This window comes from Euprymna scolopes, chromosome 11, assembly GCF_053919585.1.
Source record: "Euprymna scolopes isolate OS-2025 chromosome 11, ASM5391958v1, whole genome shotgun sequence".
In the NCBI taxonomy this organism is placed as follows: Eukaryota; Metazoa; Mollusca; class Cephalopoda; order Sepiida; family Sepiolidae; genus Euprymna; species Euprymna scolopes.
Window position 1 is genome coordinate 30,412,022 of NC_136492.1, and position 24,434 is coordinate 30,436,455.

Consider the following 24,434-nt stretch of genomic DNA (forward strand, 5'->3'; position numbering starts at 1 on the left):
AATTATTATTTTTTATTAGAAATTTAATATTAAATTATTATTTTTTATTAAAAATTTAATATTAAATTATTATTTTTTATTAAAAATTTAATATTTAATTATTATTTTTTATTAAAAATTTAATATTAAATTATTATTTTTTATTAAAAATTTAATATTTAATTATTATTTTTTATTAAAAATTTAATATTAAATTATTATTTTTTATTAAAAATTTAATATTTAATTATTATTTTTTATTAAAAATTTAATATTAAATTATTATTTTTTATTAAAAATTTAATATTAAATTATTATTTTTTATTAAAAATTTAATATTAAATTATTATTTTTTATTAAAAATTTAATATTAAATTATTATTTTTTATTAAAAATTTAATATTTAATTATTATTTTTTATTAAAAATTTAATATTAAATTATTATTTTTTATTAAAAATTTAATATTTAATTATTATTTTTTATTAAAAATTTAATATTAAATTATTATTTTTTATTAAAAATTTAATATTAAATTATTATTTTTTATTAAAAATTTAATATTAAATTATTATTTTTTATTAGAAATTTAATATTTAATTATTATTTTTATTAAAAATTTAATATTTAATTATTATTTTTATTAAAAATTTAATATTTAATTATTGACTAGGCCTTGCCTTCTATCTTTGAGAAGAGGTTAGTTTATTGATAATCGGTTGAGGCGCCCTTCCTGGGGAATGCCGACGGGGCTGGCCAGACACTTTTTGCAAGTCAGAGTGCCCCTCTTCTGGGGCGCTGACTTTTACATCCCACTTTTCAACCCTGGTGTCTAAGTTCTTGCAGTGGGAGAGAACTGAAAAACCTTAGGATCGAGGATAGAGTTCCAATCACCAATTAAAACAACTGGTTTCAGATCCATAAGAAACACCTAATAATGCTGAAGATCCATAAGAAACACCTAATAATGCTGAAGATCCATAAGAAACACCTAATAATGCTGAACATCCATAAAAAACACCTAATAATGCTGAAGATCCATAAGAAACACTTAATAATGCTGAAGATCCATAAGAAACACCTAATAATGCTGAAGATCCATAAGAAACACCTAATAATGCTGAAAATCCATAAGAAACACCTAATAATGCTGAAGATCCATAAGAAACACCTAATAATGCTGAAGATCCATAAGAAACACCTAATAATGCTGAACATCCATAAAAAACACCTAATAATGCTGAAGATCCATAAGAAACACTTAATAATGCTGAAGATCCATAAGAAACACCTAATAATGCTGAAGATCCATAAAAAACACCTAATAATGCTGAAAATCCATAAGAAACACCTAATAATGCTGAAAATCCATAAAAAACACCTAATAATGCTGAAGATCCATAAGAAACACCTAATAATGCTGAAAATCCATAAGAAACACCTAATAATGCTGAAGATCCATAAAAAACACCTAATAATGCTGAAGATCCATAAGAAACACCTAATAATGCTGAAGATCCATAAAAAACACCTAATAATGCTGAAGATCCATAAGAAACACCTAATAATGCTGAAGATCCATAAGAAACACCTAATAATGCTGAAGATCCATAAGAAACACCTAATAATGCTGAAAATCCATAAGAAACACCTAATAATGCTGAAGATCCATAAAAAACACCTAATAATGCTGAAGATCCATAAGAAACACCTAATAATGCTGAAGATCCATAAGAAACACCTAATAATGCTGAAGATCCATAAGAAACACCTAATAATGCTGAAGATCCATAAGAAACACCTAATAATGCTGAAGATCCATAAGAAACACCTAATAATGCTGAAAATCCATAAGAAACACCTAATAATGCTGAAGATCCATAAAAAACACCTAATAATGCTGAAGATCCATAAGAAACACCTAATAATGCTGAAGATCCATAAGAAACACCTAATAATGCTGAAGATCCATAAGAAACACCTAATAATGCTGAAGATCCATAAGAAACACCTAATAATGCTGAAGATCCATGAGAAACACCTAATAATGCTGAAGATCCATAAGAAACACCTAATAATGCTGAAGATCCATAAGAAACACCTAATAATGCTGAAGATCCATAAGAAACACCTAATAATGCTGAAGATCCATAAGAAACACCTAATAATGCTGAAGATCCATAAGAAACACCTAATAATGCTGAAGATCCATAAGAAACACCTAATAATGCTGAAGATCCATAAGAAACACCTAATAATGCTGAAGATCTATAAGAAACACCTAATAATGCTGAAGATCCATAAATAACACCTAATAATGCTGAAGATCCATAAGAAACACCTAATAATGCTGAAGATCCATAAGAAACACCTAATAATGCTGAAAATCCATAAGAAACACCTAATAATGCTGAAGAAAGGAAACCTCCACAACAGTGCTGGGTGCATAAAAAATCTTGCAACTCTTCACAGCAACATGACCATGATTAGCCTACATTTACCACATCTTCATCATCACAGACAGGGAATGCTTGATAAGCAAGGACATCTCTCTTCTTTCTTAATGTACTAATGAGTTACTGCTTATCAACACCCAAAAGACCCTCGAGAATAAGGGTTAATAAGTTTGTTAGTTTGACAGTGAAACAACACTGTAAGGGATAATAGCAATTGTTGAAACGGAACAGAATTTGATTATTTAAGAGAAGAGTTCAACAAAAATTTGTTAACATTAGACTTGAAAATGACCACGTTGTAGTCAACTGGAAAGCAGCTGTGTGATATTGCGTTCCACAGACGATTAGTTTTTGGAAAGAAACTTTACTCATGGAAGTTCCATATAGTTTTAGGTACACAGAGGAAGAAAAGGGAATTAGTTGTAAGTAGGCGAGTTTTTGCTGTGAATTTTTATAAAGGAACCCTAGATTGAAGTTCACTCGAGCGTTAACCATGAGAATAATGATAAAATAAAGAAAGACTATTAATTTCGTTCTATACGGACGAGAAAAGAACACCCTCCATCAGATTTTGAAGGCATTTTTCTACTCTTCAAGATAAAGGTTATCTCGCTAGATGTGAACACAGTATCTCATTTTAGTATTTGACCCTTATACAGATAAATGGTTTGTGTTAAGAGTAAGATAACTTAAAGAGTAGTAGAATGATCCAAACATTTTTCCAGTGACCTTAGCAACAGAGAGGAAGAAAGGAAAATTTACAGTGGTTGTAGGTAGATGACTTTATGTTTCAAATAATTTACAGGGAAAAAAACATAACTTAGTGGCCAATCGAGCATTTGCCATAAAAATAATGATAGAGTAGCTCTACTCTGAGAATTCTGATATACTGAGACAGTGTTGTGCAGTAACATTGGAGAGCATCCAAATAGGTGGGGGAGAGCATCCAAATAGGTGGGGAGAGCATCCAAATAGGTGGGGAGAGCATCCAAATTTTATGGAGAGCATCTAAATAGGTGGGTAAAACATCCAAATTGGTGGGGAGAGCATTCAAATAGATGGGGAGAGCATCTAAATTGGCAGGAAGAGCATTCAAGTTGGTGAAGAGAGTATACAAATAGGTGGGGAAAGCATTCAAGTAGGTGGGGAGAGCATCTGATCATATTCTCTTTTTCTCCTCAGTACTAGGACTTATACTTGAGTTTTGGGGCATGCACAGTTTCACAACTTTGATTCCCTGCTTTTAAGGAGAGCTGTTTGTTGCATTTTTTATGGTTATATGGAAGGGATGCTGAATAGTGTCTAGCTTGTCCTGGTTCTCCAATTATTTGATGCCAGGTTGAGCTTATATTCACATGCTAGTTGAGGTTCCAATGTCAACAATCAGAACAGAAACTGGGTCATTTCGGTAGCCTTTAATTTGTTAGGCTGAGGTTCATCCTTGCAGACCTTGCCTCCTGTCTGTCGGATGCTGTAACTTGATTGCTTACTACTTGAGGTACCCCAATCGAAGAATATTAACGAGTCTGCTCAGGCAATTTGTAATAAGCCAGAGTGCTTCTCCTTTAGGAGTACTGGTTTGACTCTCCTCCATTTTTGACCTTGTGCCACATCTTCCTGTGGTGGTAAGGAAATAAATTCAGATTGTTCTAGTTCTACTATCATCTTTACACGTCTATGAGCAAGACTTGATTAAGAGAAGTGGAAAGTGAGGATGTTTGATTCGTCAAGTGTGGGATTTTAGGATTGTGTGGCCTGGTTAGAATTGGCAGTCATTTGACGTTTCTGAATTTTTTGAGATGAGGATTGGTGATTTGGATTCATCGGACTACTGTTCTCATCTTGAGTGTGATTTTCACAACGTTTCAGTTGATATAACCTCCGACTTTCTTCAGGTGTATCTTGTCGAACTCTGGAATGTTTTTGTCAAACTTGGGAATTTAATACGATATGGGAACCAGTAATTATAAACAATAGATAATATACACAAGTAATAAGTAAAAACATTAATATATACAAGTAATAAGTATAGAGATAGATATACATTAATATATAGTAATGATTAGTAATAAATAGTGATATTTACAACTAGAAATAAAATAGGTTTAAGGCTCCTAAAATTTGTACTAGAATTGTCCGCAAGGAACCGTGGCACAGTACTTGGAAAAAATCAATTGTAAAAGTGATATTCTGAAGGTTGAAGGTTCAATCCTCAGTGTGAGCGACCGAAAAATACATTTGCGAATTACTTATGATCTCTATCCAGTCATGGCTGACGGAACAAGAACATGCTACCCCTGTGAAGCAAATAAAGGGTTCCGCTTGAAATTCTGTCCAACTTCCAGAGTTTGACAGAAACATTCCAGAGTTCGACAAGATACACCTGAAGAACCGAATCGTTGTGAAAATCACACTCAAGATGAGAACAGTAGTCCGATAAATAATAATACAAATGGCAGTCATTTGTATGTTGTTGAGTGTTGCAGCCTAGCATTATTTGACTTCGTTTTTGGGGGGGCAGGGAGGGGCGGGAGGCTTGCTCTTCTATTTCAGTTGAACGGCATAGCAATAAATGAAGAGATAGAGAAACGTTGTTCCCAATAACCTGATCATGGATTTTGCTAAAAACACGTATTATATCTTTAAAAAGGAAGATTTTTATAACAGTTATAAAGTTTATCTTTCGAACAGCCAGCGATGAAGAAGTTGTTTTTCGATTAGCCAATGAAAAATGTTTACCTACTTCAAAAAATAAACTTCGGTTATGATGAATGTTTTTTTTTTTTTCAATTAAAATATTTTACTTAAATCTTTCATTTTTCTAATTTTAAATTTTCAGTGTCTCCCTCATCTTTTGATATCAGCTGCAGTGTTTTAGGCCACGGCTCCCTTTTGTCAGCTGCTTGATACTGACGCTATTTTATTTTTTACTTTAGTTCACCCCAAACACTTGGATGTAAAGGGTTATTATGTGAGACCATGTCTTCAGGGTCATTATGTAGGGAGTTGAGCAGCAAGATGTCTGTTTGCATTACGCTTAAACTTCTGCATGTTAGTACAGTCAGGGGAGAAGCACAGAGGGAGGGAATTCCAAAGTCCAGCAGTTCAAGGCAAGAAACTATCAGAATAGAAAGCTTTCTGGAATGAAGGGATCTCTACAATGAAGATGTGAGATTTGCTGCTAATAATAATAAAAAACAAACGTATTATTTTTAATTTTATCATTAATATTGTGCAGAAATAACTTGGGGGTGCTGCAGTCTCACAGCTCCATGCACGAGCCGCCACTGCTTATTTCCAAGAACCACAGACTAAAAGGACTCCCCTCCATGCTGACTATTTCCTTCCTACCTATAACTTTTTTCAAGACTAAGTCATCTCCTCTCTTTGCAATAATCATCTTCTGTTCTTACTAGCTCCTTACATCTAATGACTTCACGCCTTGTCTCAAGCGATTTTCATTAAAAAAATCTTAAACATGCTTCTGTGGTTAATAGTGCTAGTAATATATCTACTTCTGATTCTTCAGAGGTTGATGATCAGACCGAAAGTGAGTCGCAGTTTGATGCAAGGGAATCTCCTGATTCCCTCAAGCAAAGCGGTATGTACTTCTTTCTCACTGTTCGAAGATGTGATACAAATTCAGAAGATGTAAGGGAGAACTCAACGGCACATTCTGGCTCTGAATAAATAACCATGCACTGAACAATCGTTAGTTTTCACTGGTAGGAGTGCTTCAGGTGATTGGCAATAAACTAACTCCTCCTCAGAGAAATAAACTAATTCATGAGAGAATGCACTTTTTAAAATTGAACCAGACTATACCTCACCCTGACAGAAGAAGGTCTATTGCTTGTATGCCAACCTCCGGTCTATTGGATTGAGTGTTAAAACAAATTTTGGTAATTATAATGCTCGCTTGGGACAAGCATGTTTATTTATTATTTATCATGTGAACTAGTGAAAACATCGAATGTTGATTTAATGGAAAAAAAAGTTAGTTAAAAATGTCAATTATGGTCGCTTGTGGTAAAGAGATAGAAGCCATTTTTTGTAAAAAAAACAAACAAATGCACCAATGGCTTCATTATTTTTAGTCAAAACAGGTATCTTCTTTCCTGAGGCTGTCTTACCATATAGTTGTATAATCATACCAGCCCTTTCACAATTGTTGACTCCCAAAATGCTTGTGTCATAGTGTTCTTCTTTGTCTGGCCGTGTTGACTTTAGTACTGACGATCATTGAGGGTGCAAACGCTGGTTTACAATTTGCATTTAACACAAGTAATAATCCCAATACAGATATTGTGTAAACTTGACTTGTTGAACAAGGGTGTGTGTGTGTGTGTGTGTGTGTGTGTGTGTGTGTGTGTGTGTGTGTGTTTGTGTGTGTGTGTTGGGGCCCCATTGTTGGCATCCACTCTTAACAATGCGATCCCAACAGTACACACACACACACACACACACACACACACACACACACACACACACACACACACTATATCTCTCAAATCCAGGATATCAATTAAGACCTGAGATCGTCTGCCTGTTGAGACCAATTATTATCATTGGTTTGAAGTCATCTACTTCTTGTCTACCCCAATCTAAAACTATTTGATCTGCTTGTCTCCTAAATATATCTACTATCAACCGGAAATCCTATATTCCCAGTCTTTTTCTCAGTTACTCTCAGCTGACCACCATAACTGATTGCATCAATATTTTTCTCAACTAATTATCCAGTCACCCAGAAGCTAAAAATTAGTTCCGTCAGGGTGTCATTCCGTCTGGGGAGTTCGATGGATTAGCTAGTCTTTTTTATTGTAATTTGTAATTATTTACTTCCACATCATTTTTTCATTGTATTTTCAATTATTTCCCAATTTAATATTTTCTAACAGTCTCAGCTGTGGAAGGGAAGTTCATAGTATCAAACATTTCCCATGCTCAACATAGTCATTTACTAGTCACAAATCATGTATTAATTTTACAGAAAATCATACATTCATAAATTCCCAAACGGTAGAGACATGATAGGAAACCAAAAACCAAAACAATTAAACAAAATTACCAGATTTATCTCTGAATTTGGATCACTGGGGTACATTTAACTCCCTCACCAGCTAAGATGTATTTGATTATACCTAAAAAAATTAATATATACAACAAAGCAATTATCTTTTGGACAGGCTCTCGGTAACTGGTACCTGCTTAACATACCAGAGAAGGGAAATCAGCCTTGTTCCTCAACTGAGGTAGGATTAACTGAAGGACTTTATAATCACTCTCTCCCCATGAAGAGGATTTTGCAATCAGCACCCCCCCCCCACCATGAAGAGGATTTTAAAATCACCTCTAATACTAACAAGCATTCCAGGATTTTGTTTTCAATCTTCACTCCCATAAAAACTTAGGTTAACTTTTAATTCACCTTCCACGAATCGGTAGTTAAAGACACCTTCTACTAAGAGGATTTTTAAAATCATCTCATATTGACAGGCTTCCCACCATTTTGTTTTCTACTCTACACCTATAAAAATAAATCAGTCCAACTTTTAAATCATCTTATATTGACAGGCTTTTTGCCATTTTGTTCTTTTCATTCTTACAAGAAAAACAAAATCTGAAAGATTTTTTGCACCTCCTACCATACAAAACTTTATACACTTTATCCAATCTGCTCATCTCCTAAATATATCTCATTTCGACCAGAAATCCTAAATGACTGGTCTGTGATCACCAGAACTCACCACATCTGCTTTTTTCCTGGTTAATCATTATCTGGCCTCTCAGCAGCTAACAACTAACTGTCAGGGTGTCATTCTGTCTGGATAGTTGAATAGATTGGATTTTTTTTTATTGCCATTCGTTTATCTACTTCCTAATCATTTTTGTACTAGCGGGACCTGTGAAAATTCCACCGGGGGAATCATTCATATGTAATATATTGATGTTGACATTCTGTAGATGTTCAGTGTAAATGGAGACACTCTGATATTATTGTAGCTTTTTTGTTAAAACTGCAAAAATATTTATCTAAGCAAGCATGAACGCCCGGTAAAGCCCGGTCGTAAAGTACGCTTAAATATGATATTTTAATTCTTGCAGATTTTGTTTATATTACTATAGAGTTAATGTTCTATCGATTTTTATATTATAAGGTTGCAATTTCAAAAATAAAAAAATATATCCATATGACTTGGGTGCATTAGCTTGAATCGATACCGAAATAAAAACTTATGAAATATATATATATATATATATATATATATATATATATATATATATATATATATATATATATATATATATATATATAAAATTATTTATAAAAAAATAGATTACAGGAGTGCCATCAGTTATAATCGAAACCGAAACCAAAACTTATGAAGAATTCCTTATAAAATTATTTATAAAAAAAATAGATTACAGGAGTGTCATCAGTTATAATCGAAACCAAAACCAAAACTTATGAAGAAGTCTTGATAAAAGTATTTATAAAAAAAAAATAGGCTACTGGAGTGCCATCAGTTATAATTGAAATCGAAACCAAAACTTATGAAGAATTTCTGATAAAATTATTTATAAAAAAAATAGGTGACTTAAGTGCCGTCAGCTGTAATCGAAACCGAAACCAAAACTTATAAAGAATTCTTGGTAAAATTATTTATGACAAGAAATGGAAGTACATAACTATTAAATGACCCGGATGTAAGCGTGACACAGAAAATAGTACACACGCTATTGCATTACTATATAGATTGTCAATTGTTTTCAAACATAACATTTTTTATCGGTTTCGGTCAAACAGTCCCTTTCCTCCTTCAAGAACTGGATAAAAGTTTTACTTGTCAGATAAAGAATCGTTATTTTGGTTCATATGTTGAATCAAACTTGAGGCACTGCTTAGTGTAGTATCCCCAACAAAAACTGAGGGTCTGCTCAGTGAGGGTGCAGTACCTCCTTCTGAGATTGATGTTCTACTTAGTGCAGTACCTCCCAACAATAAAATGCAGAGGCACATTTTGAGTCTGAGGTGTTCTCTTTCTAGACGGCTGGTGTCAATATCCCTTTCTGTGGAAAGAGCTAAAGGGCTACGAAATGAAAAAGAAAGGAGTCTCCAAAATAGGCTTGACAATTTAAATTTCATACTTGATTATCAGCAAAGAGCAAACTGTAGAAACAGATACTACACTTTGAATTAAAGTAAAATAATAAAATATAATCCATTTACAAGTTAGGCACAAGACTAGCAAAGCGTGGGAAGTAATGGAGGAGGCTATAGTTATCCTCTCCCATTCCTACACTAAACTAGATGAATTTTGACCCAGTCAGACAAGCACTGTTCTTTCATTCCTTTAATTTTACTTTAATAATCACCACAATACCGCATCTACTCTAGGGACGACCTTACTTAAAATAGTTTCAAATTAATTTTATTTCTAGAACATATTTACGATTTCATGAAAAAAATGGAGAGTGGGAAGCAAGAAAAAAAAAAGAAAATAAAGAAAACCATGTTAGATACCATAGAGGAGTTCATTTACAATTTCATGTGAAAATGAAGTGGAGTGAAGAGGCCAAATAAAATATTGCAGGTTCGTAAGACCCTCTGAATCTTTTCTAAAAATAGATTACTCAGTAAACTGAATAGTAAGAAAGGTTTAGTAACCTCTCTGGAATCTATATAATAGGAAAGGCTTGATTACCACTGTGAAATGACGCCTCATGGAGATGACTGTGGACATCTTTGGGGTATGATGAGATGACTCAGGTATCCGATCTGTAAAGATATGGCCAAAAGTTGGAGAGGAAGGAGAATGTCATAGGGTGCAGGAAAGGTAGGATGTGGATGGAAACTGGAAAAGAAAAAAACCTAGAAAGGATGTTAGCAGAAGCAGTAAGAACGTCAGTGAGAACCAAGAACAAGCTGTAGATGATGATGATGATGCACAGATTGGTTGATATCTGCTGTAATTGCTGTGCCGATAGTGATCATGTTGACGTTAATGAGGACAGATAGTCATTGTTGACAAGCTATACAAAAAGGGAAGGCGGTTGCTGTAATGTTAAAGTGGGTTGGTTAAATGACGGAGGCATTACCGTTTTATTAACGTTTTATTAACATATATAAAAGATGACGTTTTATTAACATATATAGATGACGTTTTATTAACATATATAAAAGATGACGTTTTGACACGTTAATTAAGCCATGTTGTCCAGAACCAAATCACTATTGTTCCTGTGTGTGTTCCTATGCCAAAAGGTCACAATCTTTGTATGTAGGAGAATAATACTGATATCACTACAGTTGATGCTGCAGGATTGTAGTAGGGAAATGGTCCCATAATGGTTTGTGGAGTCAGGTCTGATCAGCAGAAATGAAGAAACAGCATCAGGTGTTGAGGCTAGGGACAAAGGCACCGGATGAGTGGTTGACTAAAGAAACACACCCTATCATATACTGTATTTCTGTTGTTGGTACAAGGCTTTGATGACATCTGATTGGTTAACTTGATTTATGTGGGCAAATAAAGAAAATTAGTTGGTTTCTGTCACATGGGCTAAAGTGTTCAAGGATTAAACATTCGATTTTATTAGAAGTGTCGAAGCATAGATGTGGTCTACATGGGAAGGACTAGGGTTAGTGCAACAAGGCCCACTCTCTGGATAATGGATTGCATCAAGTTGTGAGGCTGAGTAAAAAAACGAATGTGCAAATGTGTTGAAAAACTATCTGCAAAGATGATGAAGTACAAATGCTTCCGTACTTAATTAGTGATTTAAGTTAGTGTTCATTGTGATTCAAGTTTGTAAAGGAAGTAGGTCTGCACTGGTGATTGAAAATCTGGTTTTTGTTGTGGTTGAAGTTTGCCCTGCAAGTGTATTTGCATTGTGGAAAATGATGAGTGCAAGTGAGCCTGTGTGGTTGAAAGTGATGAGTGCAAGTGAGTCTGCGTGGTTGAAAGTGATGAGTGTACTAAGAGGCAGTGAATGCAAAGGTATCTATCTACTTGAAGCTGATGAGAGCAAGTAGGTCTGCACTATTGCTAGTTGTCATTTGGGTTTATGAGTTCTCTTGTTTAATTTTCAGGATAGGTGGTGCACTATAGTCAATGTCAAATGTGCAACTGAGTTTGCACAGTTAAAAATGTTTAGTGTAAATGGGACTGCACTAGTTTTAAACTGGTGCAACTTCTTAAATAATGTAATCAGCGTTTAGTCTAATTTCTTGGAATGTTTTAATGTTAAATGAAGGGGCCAGACCTTTTAACATTAAATCAACAATTCATATTATTCGGACTCATCTTGAGTGTGATTTTCACAACGTTTCAGGCAATGTAACCTCCAACCTTCTTTGAGTGTATCTTGTCGACCTGGGAAATGTTTTTGTTGAACTCAGGAATTTGGACAAAATTTCGAACAGAACCCTTTATTTACTTCACGGGAGTAGCATACTCTTGTTCCGTCAGTCATGACTGGATAGAGGTTCTAAGTAATTTGGAATTGTATTTTTTTCTCGTTTGCCCACACTGAGAATTGAAACTTCTAGAGAATATCACTTTTACAATAGATTTTTCTAAGTATTCTAACCACTGCATCACAGGTCCTTGCGGACAATTCTAGTATGAATTTTAAGAGTCTTAAACCTATTTTTATTTCTAGTTGTAAATATCACTATTTACTTCTAATTATTATTATTATTATTATTATTATTATTATATATTACATGTATATATATATATATATATATATATATATATATATATATATATATATATATATATAAAATATATATATTATTGTTTTTACTTATTACCTGTATATATTATCTTTCATTTGTAATTAAAGGTTCCCATATTGTATTAAATTCTTTACTAAGTCTACTTAGTAATTAGTTGTCTCCCAGCATATGTGCTGCTTCTTTGAATCGTCTTACTCCCCATCGTTCTTCTCTGTTTATGATTTTTACTTTATCCCATAATGGAAGATAGTTTCACTTTTCCTTCCAGATATAGTCAGCTTTACCCCATTTTTCAATCTCTCCACGTATTATGGTTTTTCGATGTTCTTCTAACTGTATTTTTTGTGGACGACATGCTTCACCTTTTTATAGTTTTCCACATTTTTATGGGACTTCATAACAGTTCTTAGTCATGATTTTTTCTGTAATGGGTTTGACTTTCACAAGCTGTTTACAGAGAGTTGAATCACTCCTGAATACCGTCGTGATGTCATATGGATTACATATTTGTTGAAGTTTTTCAGATAAGCCCTTCATGTATGGTATACAAACTGTGGTGAGTTTTTGAGTGGTGTCCTTTTGTGTCTGGTCCAGATTTCTTGTAGCTAATGTTATACTTTCTGGATAGTTGTTATGATGGAGGGTTTCTCTTAAACTGTCCATCTCTTGATATGCATTGCTGTTACTACATATTGCTTTTGCTTAATGTTGTAGGCAACGGACGATTATATGGATGGTGGGAGTTGAAGTTTAGGTACTGTCCAGTTGGTTTTTGGTAAGCAGATGCTTGACCAGTGCGGGTAATCAGATAATGTGTTCTTTTTCCATAGTGAACTATATAGTTGGATGGATAGAGTTCACATGATCTATTAATGGTTGGACATCTTTCTGATGGGGCCAGAGTATGAGTGTTTCATCCATATATTGCAACCACATTGTTGGTTTTAGTTTCTACACTGAATTTTTGACCTATGATGGAGATTTGCTGATGATTGGGGTGGTTATATCTACCAGGAATCGGCTCAATTGATAACATCCTGAACTTCGGGTATTGACAATGGGCCTTAATGGAATACTGTCCTTATGAATCTTAGGGAGACTTGCTGTAATGCTGTACTAGCTGTCTGTATTTATCACTAATTATTATTACTATATATTACTGTATATATTATCTATTATTTATAATTAACGGTTCCCATATTGTATTAGATTTTATACTAGGTCTACTTAGTAATTGGTCATTCCCCAACATATGTGCTGCTTCTTGAGTTGTCTCACTCTCCATCGTTCTTCTCTGTCTATAATTTTTACTTTGTCCCATAATGGAAGATACTAGTTTCCCTTTTCCCTCCAGATATGGTCAGCTATACCCACTTTTTCAACCTCACCACGTATTATTTAAAATTTGTACTAGAATTGTCCACAAGGATGCGTGGTGCAGTGGTTACAGTACTTGGAAAAATCAACTGTAAATGTGATATTCTCCTGAAGGTTGAAAGTTCAATTCTCAGTGTGGGCGATTGAAAAATACAATTGGGAATTACTTAGGACTTCTATCCACTCATGGCAGATGGAACAGGATCATGCATGAAGTAAATAAAAGGTTTTGTTTGAAATTCTGTCCAAATTCCTGAGTTCAACAGAAACATTCGCGAGTTCAACAAGATACACCTGAAGAAGGTTGGAGGTTACATCGACTGAAACATTGTGAAAATCACACTCAAGATGAGAACAGTAGTCTGAAGAATCCAAATAATATGAACAACCAATCCTCATCTCAAAAATTTAGAAATGTTAAGTCAATGACTTGGTAGTTTTGACACTCGTTTTTGGCTGAGTTTTTGAGAGGTTCAAAACTGTTTGGAGTCAGGTCTAGATGATCTGTTATCTTCTTTGCTAATTGATTTGCCTGTGTTGGGGCCACCATTTTACAAGTGCTTATCATAGTATGGACTTTAAGACAAACTTATTATATTTTTGTAACAAAATGATCATCAGATGAAAGACAAACAAAGCCTCACTATAAATGACAACAATGTATATTTAATTAAGCGATTGGGCGTATGTTGCTAAGAATAAAGATAGTCTTACAGTGAAGCAACTAATAAAGGGTTGGCAGGCTGCCGAAAGTTTTCTTTAAGCAATATATCTTCAATGAAGATAGCTTTGCTCGGCTATTCAGTTGACAGAGGCAGAAGAGAGGGCAACTTCTTTGTTACTGTCAGGTAACTCTCAGACCCTATCCACAATTTCCAAAGAGGCTGGAAATAGATTTCCAAAGTTCTGATTGAAATTAATACACTCTGGAGTTTGATTCGTTATCATGTGATCAAATCATCTCACAGGGACTGCTCTCCACCACAATAAAAAATGTAAATGTCTACAGGAGGCAGATAATTTCAATCATTGGCATGTGCCATTTCTTCCTGAAATTCTCATGGATTGCTCTGCCGTTGAGAAGAAATCGATTCTGAAACTTCTTGTTCTTTTGTTTTCTCATCAATTCTTTCTTAGGGTTCATATATTAGACCCCTTGCTCTTTCTGCTTCTCGTCTCCAAAGATATTCTCATACCTGAAGCTATTTTCTATCTCTGCAAATCTACTATCAGATCATGTATGGAGTATTGTTGTTATATTTGTGCTGGTAAATCTCTGTCTTATTTGAAGGTTCTTGATAAGATGCCGAAACGTATCCATAATTTGATTAGACCTATCCTTTCTTCTTCTTTGCAAGCTTTCTTTCACAGATGTGATGTTGCTGGTCTCAGTCTTTTCTATAAATATTATTATAGCATTTGTTCTTCAAAATGGTCTAATCTATTCTCTGCTTATTTTGTTCCAGCTCGTTTGATTCGTTAATCTAATGGTCTCTGTCAATTTGCTGTTTTGATATATCATTGTAATACAATTTCTTACCTCCAGTAGTTTCTTTTCAAGAACTGCAGGATTGTGGAACTTGCACGAGCCTTTTCTAGTCTCACACAAAAACATGCGTTCACATTTCAAGCTATATTACTTGTCATATACATACGCGCACACAAACATACGCACCCACGTCCACACACATACATATATTCCCGTTCGCGCACATACACTCACATCATGTGTATACACACACGCTAACGTACGCATATGTACACACACAGATGGACGACGTCGCTTCCCTTTCAAAGGAAATCCACACATGCGCAAAAGACCACCGGAAACAAGTATAAAAGCAAGAGACAAGCTGTTTCCAGCCTTTTCGACTTTCGAGCTGAGTGGTCGTCAGAGCATTCCCCCCCCCCTTTCGGGGCGCCCACGCGCATCACATCGCCTGCGACTCTGTATGGGGCACGAGCTAATAGACAGTATGTACACTTTATACGCTTTCTCTCTCCATGAACTGGATTGACATTCTCACTCTTTCTTTCTCTATATATACAACTTGTCTCTGAGAATACCTTTGCGTAGCTGACTGTTAACTGATGTCAACCCTCTATCCTTTGTCTTTGTCTACACGCTCGACTATCATTCTCATTTCTACTATATTACTCACTTCTCTTCCCACGCGCGAACAAACGATAGTGAGATGAACACACATTTCCTTTTCTTTCTACACCACTAGTCCCGCAACAAACGATGGTTACACCTGCGCGGACATGAACACATGTTATATCTAAAACATTCCTTCTTTCAACAGTAAATAAACGACACGTTTATCTTATCCATCAATTCAGCTTTTGTTTCCTTCAGTTCCATTCGTTTCATTATTTTTCTTTTGTAACAGGATCAGGATTAATATATCTTGGTCCTCCACAAACTCTCTTCCTGCGGACTGTTTTCCTCCTGCCTATTACCTTAGTACTTTCAAGACTAGGTTAATAGGTATTTCCTGTCTTTGCGATAATCATCTTTGTTCACGTGATATAAAGTGGCTTTATTTCTAGTCTGGAACGATTTTCATAAAAAAAGCAAAAAAAAAAAAGCAAGAATTTAAGAATTATTTTCCTATTTATTAGATTTTTAATTTTTTGTTTATTTTCATCTATTCCGGGAATCGTAACATAAATTCTCTTGTGAATAGTTCATTAAATTTTCTCATGGACTCATTGAAATCAAATTCGTGGGTCCCAGGATTTACCCAATTAAAAAGCTAATAGCATCACTGTATTTGGCGTTAGTTACAAACAACCTATTTTTATTCAAACCATATTTTGACAGTAAATAAAATAATATTAAAAAAAAACTAAAACAGATTTCATTATTCAGATGTAAAGCCGAAATGTAAACTAACATATAAAAATATAGCTGCCATTAAGTTGATAAAGAGGCGAGCTAAGAAAGACAGATAACTCAAGTTGATAACAATGTCATTTAATTACAAAATTATAAACTTGAGTCATTACCTCATCAGATATGCGATGAAAATTGTTTTAATGTTAGTTATTTCTACTGTTATATAAAAGGAACTGTGTGTGTGAGAGTTTGTTTCCTATGGACTCGAAAACAGCTGGGCTTATTTTTATGAAATTTCACACAAAGTTAATTTATGTACCTGGCAGTGTTCTTAAATAGGTTTTGTATTGGAATGTCTTCGATATGTATTGATAATTGAAAATATCCGATGAAAAAAGGAACAGGCGATTTTGACCTTACGCAGCCTAACATAACAAGTGCGTTTGAGAATTTTTATTTATTAAGCTGAAAGGCCAGGCATATAAAATCAACAGTAGCTTCTTTGATAAGAGAGATGTGCGTTCGAAATGAACGTTTCTGTTTAGAGCCACAGACAGCACAAGAAGCCTAATACTTGACTTTTGCATTTTACACTTTAATTCGAGCCATTGTATATATATATATAAAAAAAATAATAATTATATAAAATAAACAGTAGATTTGTGGACTCTGTCACTGCGGGGAGGCATGTGAAGAAGCTTCCTCCTGGTGCGTGGTGCACACAGTGACTGCACCACTACTGCACCACGATGTGTCACCAATTAGAGTAGCCGAAAGTTTAAGTTTTTTGTTATTTATTTCATGTTTGCTTCGGCCATAGTTTAAAATAATGGTGTCTCCCTTACATTTGGACAGCAGGTGCGTGAAATAAAATGGCGTCTCCAATTTCGGCAATAAAGTGCAGAAGCACTTAAATCTCGACAAACACGAAGAAGGGTTTCGTGTATTTTAGCTTCAGTTTTTTTTAATAATGCCCGTTCTAATCCATAAGCAGATTTTCCCCCTTTTCTGATATACGTTATTGTAAAAATTGCAAGCAACTGAGATAGAACTTAACTTTAAGCATAGTTTTGCAGTTCACAAAACCATGAACCGTTTAAATTTTTTTTTTTTTTTTTTTTTTTTTTTTTTACCTAACAATCAGCTGTGAATAATATTTACATGTCTCTTGTCTCACTGTTCTTTTTTGACAAGTGCATGCGAATACTGTTTACAAGTGCCACAGGAAAAACGTGCCTCTAACGGACTCGTCATCATAAAAAAAATTTTAAAGAGGAAAAAAGTCCACTAAAAAGTCGTAAAAATAACAACAATGCATTTTGTAAAGTTATCCTTAGATAAATAAAAATTCTGTGCTCATCTATCGTGTCTGTGTGTTATTCGCCGTTACGTAACTTACACTATAGATCATCATCATCATCATCATCATCATCATTGAAATAAAGAATTCAATGGTGTAAAATAAACGAAACGTTTAAAATCCTACTTAAAAAAGGAAAGAAAAGAAAAGAAAAAATGAAATTAAATCCACCAGAATACATTTCCATTTATTCGCAAAAGCGGCCATCATTGCGACATTTCGAAATTAGAAGGGAATTTGGAAGCATTTAAGCTGTTGAATAGAAAGACGTTTCTGGCTTTAATTCTGAGCAAATCTTTCTGTAATGAAAAACTGGAAGTTTTAGAACAATTTTATAAATTGAGAATTTATGCAATTTGGCCCAATTATTATTATTTGTTTTCACACTAACATCAAATGGAGTATTATTCTGTTGGGTCTTCGGCCATCCTCCAAGGCATTACCTCCTCCTGAAAGGGGGTGGAATTCATTTATTTCCGATCGTCTGGGGCATCCCTACACCCTACGATGGAAAATTGACGGGTCCGACCAAATCTATTTTCATAACTATCCAGAGTGGCAGAGTGAGCCCTTTCGGGGGAAGTTGGATTTTTCTCGTGAAAACAATTATTTGCCTCCACACGAGGGCAGAGTTAGATATAAACTCAGTTTTTAAAGTGTGGGTGACTGGGTGGGTTTAATATAGATCCCCTAGAAAGGGAGGGGGCATTCTGGATTGAGACAAAAAATTAAATTGCCTCAATCCAGAAGGATTAACAATGATTTACTAATGGATAATGTGTTAAACTACTCATGCAGTCATGCATTACCTCCTCCTTTGGAAGGCAAGATTGGTTTACAGAGTGTATGCAACCCCCACCCCCACCCTGGAATTTCCCAACCTCGTGTCAAATCCATTCTCGATGAGAATGATAGGTTAAATATTTGGTGTGAAATTATAAAAAATTAATACTTTTTGTTTGATCATTTGGAAGAAAGGAAAAACGAACCACATGTGCAACTTCAGCTAAGTTGAACTAAGATAATTTTTTCTTTTTAGTTTGTAACTTTTTGCCTAAAGATTGTCCTACATTTTACAGGGAAAACCTGGGAAGGATTTGTTTGATTTTCTTTATTTCTATAATTTCTCTTTTAACTAATAAATTTTTAAAAGTCATTTTTTATTTTTTAAGAACTAAATAAGAATGCTGGATACAAAATGAACAGCTGGACTTGTTGGGCGTTGACCTTTAACTACTGAAGATTGCGCTGCAACTCTAGATATTGAAAATAAGATTGAATAAGTTGTTGACAATAATAAAGCTAGAATTTCAAATTTGAACCTATCTAATAATTGCATTCATAAAAAAATCGATAGAAATATTATTTGTGTATTTTAAAGGTAGAAAATTGTGTTTGTCTAAGGGACTATTTTGCGTTAGCGGAATAATTGAGCAAGACTCGTGCTGAACGAGGTGTAAACACGGCAGTCGACAAAATCGAGTCCAACAGAGAAAATGATGGCGAGGTCACCATGAATCAGAAACCCAGCTCGATGGAACAAGATTTAATTCACGTGTGGAAAGGATAAGGATATATTTATATGAATAACTCGTAAAAGAAAGGAGAGCAGAACAAGAATAATATTGTAAAAGGAAAGAATTAAAAAAAAAAGGAAGAAGTGAGAGAGAGAAAATTGGAAAGATAACAAGGGAAGAATTATAAAAAAAAAAAAAAAGATTTATAATATTATAGTCTCCCTTCTTTTGTCAAGAAGAAAAATAACTTTAAAAAGTACATCTCACAATTTCAATTAAAATAATAATAATAATAATAATAATAAAAACTGATTCTGGATTAGATAATCGTAAAAAAAAATATGCTTAGTTGATATTTAAATTCATAATCTGTCTGTTACACTATTCAAATAAGATAAAAATCAAGTTCTTTTTTTCTTTTTGCGAAAAAATCTGTTTACAAATATATAAACAGATAAATTGTACTTTTTAAAACCTTAAAAATAAGACATGTATATATACATTTTATATAATGGAAATATTAATACATTCAAAATAATTTTATAAAATAACAAAAGAAGTTTTCTTTGTTATATATATTTTTTGTATACAAACATTCTAATAATGCAAATCTATATCTAAAATACAACGCTTTTCTTTTAATATATTTTGGTCTGGATGTCTAACAGCACTCATACACTATATAAATAAGTTGATATAGCTCTATCCAGCTGGATATTGAGCACATTTTGTCCAAGACCTGCTATCTAATTCGGTTCTGCTCCGATTTTAAGAGGTTTGTTTTCTTGTGTTTATATATACATATATTTATATGTGTGTATATATATATATTCCTCTTCAAGTTACCTCAATATATTTATAAAGAATACTTGATATTTTTTTACTGGTGCCAACCTATTGGAGAGAATTTTCAGGATGAGTGGTGGCTTGCGAACACAGAAGAGAGACACGAAAATGCGCATTAGGGCATTCCCTGTAAGTATTTAATGTATATATATATATATAATGTGTATATAACATCTTTTTGACAGGAAAAAAAGGAATAGAAAACCCATATTTCTTTATTTTACAGTTTATTAAATGAAGTGTAACAAAAAATTTACACGTATTTAAAAACGTATTTGATAAAGATCTTGCATAAATTAATGATTGATATGTTCCAGTGTTTATTTTTGTTTAAAATGTAAAATTTGTCAATTAAAACGTGTAAATATTCGAGAAAAACACGCGAAAAAAATTGACTTGTTTCGCGATTTTTAGAATCGAGTCCGAGCCATTATTCCAACATGGCGGGCGGAAGAGAACGTTTTTAGTGTTGTTGATCTAACATCTTGTTTGAGGTTCTTTCTTTTATCGAATTAATCTCTCATTTTTTAATTCTCTTCATAGAATACTAAAAAAAAACTAGAGTATTCGTTGGTTTTCTTTTTAAAATAAACCTCGGTCTGTCTTTATTTAAATGTAAAAACTTTAGCCGTTTTGCCTCTTGTTTTTGTTACGTTCAACAACAATAATGCCTTGCAACCACCACTGTCATAGATGGACATTTTGGCCACGGATATTTAGTCAACGGATAAAATAAAATTCACGATAAAATTTAATTTTTTCCTTAAATATGATTCTTAAAAAAAAAAAAAAAAAAAAAAAAAAAAATACCTTTTCAAACCTTTGATTCATTAAAATTTCACAAATATCCCTACCGAACTTTCGAACATTCGGCGTTGCCCGGCAGTTCTTATTTTCATTTTATTTTTTTAAAACTGATTTTTGAAAGTTAAATTTAATTTAATCATTAAATTATTAATTGAATCGAATTGTTATAAATTCAGGCTAATTTTATGTTAAATGTAATGTGTTTTAATCTCTATAAAATTACTGGTTGCAAATAATTTCTAAAAGTTGCAAAAAAATAAATAATACTTTCTTTTCATCAGTTTAAATGCTTCTAAATTCCTTCAAAATATCAAAGGATCGCAAAGTAATGTAGGTAGGTGTTTATGCATTTTTGATACCGCGCTATTTCTAAATAGTTTTTTCATGTTAAATTCAAGTTTCAAGATCTCTTTTTTTGTCAATGTGCACTGCAGTGCAGTGCACTGGTTATCAAACCTCTAAAGCGTGTTTATTCCGAAAGCCGTTCTTAACATGAACTTGGGTGTGTTTATTTCGAAGGCATTTTCTTATTTTCAACTTCCTCGTAATCCACTTCTTAAAGGTAAGTCTTCGGGTGGTCCCCCACTGCACTTTTCACCCCTTATTATTATTGTTGTTGTTATTAATAAATTGTTAGGTGGAAGCACAGAATAGTTACAAAACACCCCCACGTTAAGAATGGCTTTCAAAATGTTTCAGCACGATACCAAAAATGCACAAGTATTAATTTATTATAATTTAATTTATTTTTTTTAGATTAAATTCAATTTTTACAATATCTTGTTTATTAAATTGTTACGTGAAAGTACAGAATAGTTACAAAACTCGACATGTTAAGAATGGGGTACCCCAACCTCCCCATGTTAAGAACGGCTTTCTGAAGAAACACCCCCAACCTCGAAAGCCGTTCTTAACATGGAGTGGTTGGGAGTGTTTATATTACGCTTGGGGCACGTCGTAATAAAATACCTTAAAAGTTATGTAATTTAAACTATTGCAGACGGACCTGTACGAGAGTGCCCACCCCCTAAAAATGCGTGATTTTCATCTGTTAATTTGTTTTTTCCGACGATGATCATAACTTAACTATCATGTCAGCAGAAAAAAAAATTGCTAAAAAACAAATTTAATGATTTTTAAGAAAGGGTTATTATAACGTACTAAAATCACGTGACGCATCGATTAAATAAATGGACAGTAAATCAGGTAGCAATGAAGTTAGAACGTTATAACGAGAAAATGAATTCCATTTTTAGAAGTCATTAAATTTTTTATTTTCAAAATTTTATCTGCTTATATGATACTTAAATCTGTAATCTATGATAATCGTCGAAAAATTTCAAAAAAGTGTAAAACACGCATTTCTAGAGAGTGGGCACTCTCGTACAGGTCTTCCCTATTGCATTTTCTTTTTCAATCCATTAACTAAAAAAAAAAAAAAAAAAAGAAAAAAAAAAAGGGTGCTTCTACAGAATTCCAATCAAACTTAAAACTTTGGTTATTTATGCTTAAAAACAGTTTGGTTTAACTACCGAAGTGAAGTGTGTGTAAGTAAAGTCACGTAGAGGCGAGAAACTGCGACAGCTAAGCGATTATGGTTGTATATTTAAACAACACTTGTAAAAAAATAAGTTCCAAATTAGTGTTTTAGAATTTACGTTAAATAAGCTAGCTTAATTTTGTATTTTTTAATTCCCTTTCTAGTTTTTTTTTTTTTTTTTTTACCCATGTACCAAAAAGTTTCCTAGTACTTATGCAGAGTACGGACCGTGCTGAAATAATAACATTAGGTGCTTCTTACTTATGTTACCGTGCTATTTTTTTAAATAGTATTTTCAAGTTTTATAATAAATTGTTAGGTGAAAGTTCAGATTAGTTACAACCCCCCCCCTCCCCATGTTTAAGATGACTTTTTGAATAACGTTATTATTTCAGCACGGTAACATAAGTGAAGTACCCATTGTTACTTAGGAACTCGTTATTAACACGGATGTGGGACATTTTGTAATCATTCTATACTTTCACCTAACAATTTAATAAACAAAAAATACCGTGAAATCGAAATTTAACTTGAAAAATCACAAAAATAGCACATTCTACATACCAGATGAGACCGAAGTAACAAAAATATCCGTTTGACGAAACGTCAATGGATCAAATTGTCCGTTGACCAATTTACTGTTTTATTTTTACGAGAATTTCGGGTATTAATCGCAATTTTAATCAACTAAAAATTAAAAATAGATCGTTATATCAAATAAAATAGGTTAAATTCAAAGTTCCCCGACCTGTCAAACTAAAATCGAACATTATATAAAGGAAAAAACAAACGTATCAAATACAGAATTTTCCCTATATATATATATATATATATATATATTATATATATAAATCTTTAGGAATATTCTGTATTGACTATGTTTTTTCTTTTTTGTTTTCATATTTGATTTTAGTCTGACAGGTTCGCAGCAATCATCATCAGTGGAGTCAGTGGACTTTGCTTGAATTAAAAATAAAATATGTAAAGACTTTTAATAATGAAAAGCAAAATAATTGTATATGGCTTTTATAATGTTTTTTTTCTTCTTTACTTGACGCAATATTTTTATTTAATTTTTTTAGTGATTATTTGAAATGGTCAGTTCGAATGTTTCAACTTTTTATCCCTTTTTTTTCTGTTGAAAGTATTGGAAATGTGTTCATGTATAAAAATAGGATGTCATGAAACAACTAATTTTATTTTACCTATGATTAAAAATTTTGGGTTTGTATTACTGTACACATAGATTCGAAAAAGTTGTCAAAAAACAAATATATAACAAATAAATGTTATCAAAGGCAAGATAAGTTACTTTTCTACCAAACTGGATATATTTTTGTGTTTTTATTCAATGTAACATGTTTATTCAGCTCGAAAAACATGCAGTGTTTATCGATGTATTGGAAAATTCAAAATGGCGCCCGACTCTTTCTTTAACACGGTAAGTTTGGGAAAAGGTGTTATAAATAATAAACTAGACAAAATACTATTAAAAAACCATCGAATATATGTCAGTCTATGTCACTGTAACATATATTGAGCGAATTTCTAACATTATTTTGTCTAGTTTATTATTTATAACACCTTTTCCCGAACTTACCGTGTTAAAGAGAGAGTCGACGCCATTTTGAATTTTCCAATACATCGGTAAACACTGCATGTTTTTCGAGCTGAATAAACATGTTACATTGAATAAAAACACAAAAAATATATCCGGTTTGGTAGAAACGTAACTTATCTTGCCTTTGATAATATTTATTTGTTATATTGTTTTTTGACAACTTTTTCGAATCTGTGTATAGTTGTACAAATCCAAAATTTGATTTGGTTTAAACGTATTGTTTAGTGTATAGCAAATTTACTTTGACAAAGGGGAAATTGTGTTATGGTTTGTTATATTTTTTTAGTACTTATGCAAAGAAAGTAACCTGCTATATTTTTGTTAGTATTTTCAAGTTTTGCG

At 33.0% G+C, this 24,434-nt stretch overlaps 1 protein-coding gene across 3 annotated transcripts in view; it reads left to right on the plus strand.

Annotated features, from left to right (window-relative positions):
- LOC145287821 (cullin-3-like) overlaps window positions 1–24,434 on the plus strand; it is a 241,197-nt gene that overhangs the window by 106,482 nt on the left and 110,281 nt on the right. The window contains exon 1 of one of the 3 annotated variants that reach the window (XM_080135685.1): window positions 19,206–20,253. The exons of the other annotated variants lie outside the window; for them this stretch is intronic. Coding sequence (XP_079991811.1) covers window positions 20,194–20,253 — 60 coding nt within the window. The 5' untranslated portion in view covers window positions 19,206–20,193. Of the gene's footprint in view, window positions 1–19,205; window positions 20,254–24,434 lie in introns of those variants that run through there. 3 annotated transcript variants of the gene reach the window in all.